This window comes from Vigna umbellata, chromosome 4 (genome assembly GCF_029865625.1).
Source record: "Vigna umbellata cultivar VRB3 chromosome 4, Vumbellata_1.0, whole genome shotgun sequence".
Lineage (NCBI taxonomy): Eukaryota > Viridiplantae > Streptophyta > Magnoliopsida > Fabales > Fabaceae > Vigna > Vigna umbellata.
The window spans coordinates 11,000,479-11,006,478 of record NC_142168.1 but is presented as its reverse complement, the minus strand read 5'-3'; the positions used below and the strand labels follow the sequence as shown (position 1 = coordinate 11,006,478).

The following is a 6,000-nucleotide window of genomic DNA, read 5'->3' as shown; positions in this document are numbered from 1 at the left end:
TTTCCAGAGTTAAAACCTCGCTGACGTTAAAATAACATTGCATATTTTTATAGTGATATATGTATCTATTATTTCTTTTAGTTTTTATTCTATTATTTCTCTTAGGGAACTAGGATAAGAGGAGGGGTAAAAAATATTAAAGCAAGTGAAAAATATAATAAAAAATTTGATATGAAAAAAGAGTTATAAAAAAGTTACCTAACAGATAGATACAAGAAAAATCAAATATATTAATACACAAATTAAAATCAACAAAACTTAAATAGGTTATTATAGTTTAGTCAAGTCTATATTTTATTTTTCGAATTCTTTTTTATAATATATATTCGAAAAACAATTTTATTTAAGTAAATTATTATGAGACGAGTTTATTTTTAAAAGGAAATCCTTATTTATTTCTCTTTGTTTTATTAAACTTTAACTCATAGAAAGAGAAGAAGAACAAAAAGTTATTATTCTCTTAGAAGAAACATTGGATACACTTTATTAGGCATCAAAATTAAAACCAGAGATACAGGTAAACAGACGGTTATGATTTTGAGAGGAAAATGTTACTGGAACACCGTTTGAATCACTCATTTGACAATCCTCCACGAAACAAAGTGCCAAATAATTCCATCACTGGTCTCTTCAGAACAATCCCAATTTCAACACCGCCTTTCGCATCTCTGTTCTCTGCCAATCCAATTGTTAGGGCTCTATCCACCGATGCTATCTCCACCTTTGAAGGCTTTCCCCAACCAAAATCATTCTCATAAACCCCAAAACGGTTAGACCCCGCAATTCCTAACATTTCAACTCTCTCTTTTACCAAAGCTGCATATATACGACCAAGATCATCTGCTTCATGAAAAACACCCTTATCTAATATCTCTTTTATTTTACTATGAATACTTTTCGCAATAATAACAAACCCTTCTTTCTCTATAAATGCCGATGGCTTATCAACCACCATCTTCCCCCATACACAGTTCCCAAAGTAGTTTTCAGGAATTGGAGGCTCCATCCTGGCCCTGCAATCCACATTGAACCCACAAGCAAACTTATTTTTCTCCTTTTCAATTCCGTGCCAGGCTTTGGCAATGCAAACAAAAGCATAAGCGCAAGTTGAAACAAAAGTCGACAGTTTGGTTGGTTTTGAAGAAACCGTTGAGTTTGAGTTTGATTCTGCTTCCACTATGTCTACACTGTCTGTTAGGTTCCAGACTTGGGAACCTAATATCAATTCTCACTTTCACTCCAAGAAACACAGAAAGATTGGAAGAAATCAATTGTATTCACAGTAAAAGGTTTGTACAAACAGCACCCAGAGGCATAACCCTCTTCAACAGGTAAGTACCCGTTAACAATCTAAACAATCAACAACCCATAACTCTTCTAACCAGCCAGTATTTATACAATCTTACACGCTCCCCCCCTTAACTGTCCTAGACAGTTAGTTTGTTATAGTCAGTTGCACTTATTCCTTCTCTCATACACTAACCACCTTTTCTTATTCCTATCACTGTCCCACTTGGACAGCACCCTATTCTTTAATCTCTCCAAATCTGCTCCCGTGAGCACGAATGTCCCTCGAACATGATCCTCCAATCTTGGAGGGAAAGGTTGAAGCTTCAAGCATCTTCCGTTGCTGTTTTCAGTCAAACCGAGTGGTAAGTTGAACCCTAACTCACTCGGGGTTTTGATGACTGTTCTGTCAAAGAAAGGCTCCAGTTCTGAAGCCAAAGATGGTGATGACACAGAGTCATCATCATTTGTTTTACACAGAGAAGCCCAAGCTTTGATGAAAAGAGTTAAAGATTTTCCGTCAAGGACGGCGTGGTGAGTGGTGATTCCTATGGCGAACCCTCTGTTAGGGAACAGAGTGATTTGGAGAGCCATAACAGAGGCATGAGAATCAGAGGATTCCAAGTGGGGCACCAAGCAACGTGCATCAATAGATCCGTTAGAGGCCTGGCAATTTTGCCGTAGTCCCTGATGAACCTTCGATAATACCCCGACAAACCCAAAAATCCCCTCACACTCTTCACTGATTTTGGCCGTTCCCAATCCACCACCGCCTTTATCTTTTCATCGTCCATCTCCACGCCTTTGTGAGAGATAATGTGTCCCAAGTATTTGACTTGGGTTTGCCCGAACTCACACTTCCTCCGATTGGCCACCCACTGATCCCGTCTCAGTGTTGACAGGACTTTCCCAACGTGCTCCAAGTGCTCCTCCCAAGTTCGACTGTAGACCAGTATATCGTCGAAGAATACGAGCACAAACTTCCGCAAATAGGGCTTGAAGAGATGGTTCATAGTGCTCTGGAATGTTGCCGGCGCGTTGGTGAGCCCGAAAGGCATCACGACAAACTCGTAATGTCCCTGGTGCGTGCGGAACGCCGTCTTCTCGATATCCTTCTCGGCCATGCGGATTTGGTGGTACCCGGCCTTCAAGTCCACCTTAGAAAAATAGGAAGCCCCCCCTAACTCGTCCAACAGCTCTTCTATCACCGGTATGGGAAACTTATCCGGCACCGTCGCTCTATTCAGGGCTCTGTAGTCTATGCAGAAACGACAACTGCCATCTTTTTTCTTGACTAAAATTACTGGGCTGGAGTACGGGCTATGGCTCGGACGGATCACCCCCGATCGGAGCATCTCCGAAACTTGCTGCTCGATCTCATCTTTCATTACATGTGGGTATCGGTACGGCCTGACATTGATCGGACCAATTCCCTCTTTAAGGTGTATCTGATGCACCGTCTCCCTGCTAGGTGGCAACCCCTCAAGCTCCGTGAACACCACGTCATGTTGTTCTAGTAAATCCCCCATCTGCTGCTTCTGTTTTTCCGTAAGGCCTGAACACTTTGGGCTGCCTGTATGGGTCTCGCACAGGCCCAACTCCCAGACCAAAAAACATGTTGCCACCTCATCTATTTTTTTTAAAGCTTCGGGGCCCACCACCCTCCTCTCTAACGTGGGATCCCCTTGTACAATTATCCTCTTATCTCCTTGTCTGTACTTCATCGTTAAAACTCTCCAGTCCACCGTCACCTCCCCAAGCTTTGCTAGCCACTCTACCCCTAAGATGACCTCCACCCCTCCGAGCTCGAAGATGTAAAAACGTTCCACAACTTGAGCCTCTCCTATCTCCAACGCTACCTTTTCGCAACAGCCACTGATTCTCTTCCTCTGCCCGTCCCCCAGACTCACCAAATACGGCTGTGTTTTTGTCACCGTCATCCGCAGTTCCTCCACCAACCGTCGATCAATGAAATTGTGGCTCGCGCCACTATCAATTAGAATTAATACCTCTCTTTGTCCGATGTGTCCTCGTAACTTCATTGTCTTGGGTGTCGTCAGTCCTCCGGCGGACAGTGCCGACAACTCCATTGTCGCAAGGCTCGTCTCCGACACTTCTTCGCCTTCTACCTCCTCCTCTTCCTCAACCACAATTAGCATTTTGAGGCCCCTCTCTGGGCAGCGATGGCCGGGACTGAAGGGTCCGCCGCATCTGAAACAACGACCCTCTTCCCTTCGTTTAAGATACTCCGGGTAAGGTAGATTGCGAACAGTCCGATCACCTCCGCCGCTAGTAGCCAGCCCCTTATTCCGTCCCTGTGTAGCGTCTTTATTAACAGACCCCACACTTTCCGCCGTTCCTCCTCGCACCGTCACCGAACCCGACGCCTTCCCCCAAGAATTCTGATTCTTGGATAACCACCCTCCTCCGGTCTTCGTGCATAATTTCTCCACATCCCTCGCCACTCGCATGGCGGTCATCAAATCCGGTGGATCATGTGGCCGGACATGATAGCCCACCTCTTCCCTCAGACCGGACAGGAAATACCCCATGATCTGCTCCTCGGGTATCTGGGTCGTCTGCCCCACCAGAACTTCAAAATCGCGTATGTACTCCTCCACCGGTCCCGACTGTCGTATGGTTGACAGCCTTTCATACACCGTTCCTCGTGTTCCTCCTCCAAAACGGATACCAAGAGCTCTCTTCAACCCATCCCAAGAAAGGTTCTTGGTTTTCTCTCGCCAGAATCGGAACCAGCTTCCGGCGTAGCCATCCATACTGATAAAGGCCAGTTCCAGTTTCTCCTCCTCCGCCACCTTCTGTACTTCGAAAAACTTCTCTGCTCTGCCAATCCATACCCAAGGTTCGCCCCCCTCAAAGGCTGGTAATTCGACTCGTTTCCTCCATTGGCTCATACCTCCTTGGTTACCGTCTCCATTTCTTCCCCCTCCGCCGCTTGGACCACCACCATTATCGTTCACCGACGACTCACTCTCCCCCTGTTGCCTCCCGTGGTTATTGCGGTGACGTTCTCCAAGCGCCTTCAAGATTGCCTGGACATCCTGGCGTATCGCCGCCGTCTCTTGTCGCAACGCCCCCGTATCAGCTTTCGTCTCTGCTATTGCCACTTCGACCGCCTCTAAGTGCCCTTCGACTACCACCATTCTTCCCTCCATCTCTACGTGCGATAACACTCCGATTGGGTATCCGGCAGGTCGGACCAAATGTTAGGTTCCAGACTTGGGAACCTAATATCAATTCTCACTTTCACTCCAAGAAACACAGAAAGATTGGAAGAAATCAATTGTATTCACAGTAAAAGGTTTGTACAAACAGCACCCAGAGGCATAACCCTCTTCAACAAGTAAGTACCCGTTAACAATCTAAACAATCAACAACCCATAACTCTTCTAACCAGCCAGTATTTATACAATCTTACACGCTCCCCCCCTTAACTGTCCTAGACAGTTAGTTTGTTATAGTCAGTTGCACTTATTCCTTCTCTCATACACTAACCACCTTTTCTTATTCCTATCACTGTCCCACTTGGACAGCACCCTATTCTTTAATCTCTCCAAATCTGCTCCCGTGAGCACGAATGTCCCTCGAACATGATCCTCCAATCTTGGAGGGAAAGGTTGAAGCTTCAAGCATCTTCCGTTGCTGTTTTCAGTCAAACCGAGTGGTAAGTTGAACCCTAACTCACTCGGGGTTTTGATGACTGTTCTGTCAAAGAAAGGCTCCAGTTCTGAAGCCAAAGATGGTGATGACACAGAGTCATCATCATTTGTTTTACACAGAGAAGCCCAAGCTTTGATGAAAAGAGTTAAAGATTTTCCGTCAAGGACGGCGTGGTGAGTGGTGATTCCTATGGCGAACCCTCTGTTAGGGAACAGAGTGATTTGGAGAGCCATAACAGAGGCATGAGAATCAGAGGATTCCAAGTGGGGCACCAAGCAACGTGATTCTGATGCTTCTTTGGGTGCATTGTCCAACGCGTGGTCGAAATCAGCTTCGGATTCTGCAAGCACAACTGAAACAGCGTCGCCTGGGGTGTACTGAACAACGGGGTTGGAAGAAGCATTGGGCCAAAGGACGTTGCCGGCGAGAGGGGAAAAGTGTTGGAGTGTGTGAGAGAGTGAATTTTTTAGCTTTGGAACAACTTGGGTGAAGAAAATGGATGGGTGTGAATGGGTTACAGGGAGGGAATAGAAGAAAATGCGTTCTACCGGATGAAACCTGAGCCACAACAGGTCGAAGAATACGAAAGGGAGGGATGTTTGGGGTGCAGAGGGAGGAGCAACTGTGCACTTTTCATGGATTTTGAGGTTGTGGGAAGCCATGTGAAGAAAGTACAGAGTGTGTGTTCTTTCAAGATTGGATAAACGCTTTGGTTTTATAGTGACAGAGGATGCATGTCGAGGTGAAAATGTGTATTATAACTAAGCTAAGGTGACCTCGAGTCAAACGCTACGCACGAGTTGTTTATTTTATTATTATTTTTTTTAATAATTATTTTTATTTTTTATATAAAAATAATAAAATAATTGAATTATTATGTAGTAGATATAATCAAAATTAGATTGTATCGTTGTAATTATTATTATTAATTTCAGTTTTAAATATAATAAATGAAATTGAGATCACAAATAGTATTGTTAATTGATTTTAACAAATAAATAGTTTAAAAGATTATATGAAAAAAATAGTAGT

At 44.4% G+C, this 6,000-nt stretch overlaps 1 protein-coding gene across 1 annotated transcript; it reads right to left on the bottom strand.

Moving 5' to 3' along the window:
- Positions 1-432: 432 nt before the first annotated feature.
- On the bottom strand, positions 433-5,736 carry LOC124825818 (phenolic glucoside malonyltransferase 1-like). Its single transcript, XM_088113921.1, has 2 exons — positions 4,826-5,736; positions 433-1,191 (listed from the first exon to the last, which is right to left on the bottom strand). Exons 1-2 carry the CDS (start codon positions 5,628-5,630, stop codon positions 572-574), a joined length of 1,425 nt encoding a protein of 474 aa, XP_087970047.1. The 5' UTR covers positions 5,631-5,736; the 3' UTR covers positions 433-571.
- Positions 5,737-6,000: the final 264 nt, after the last annotated feature.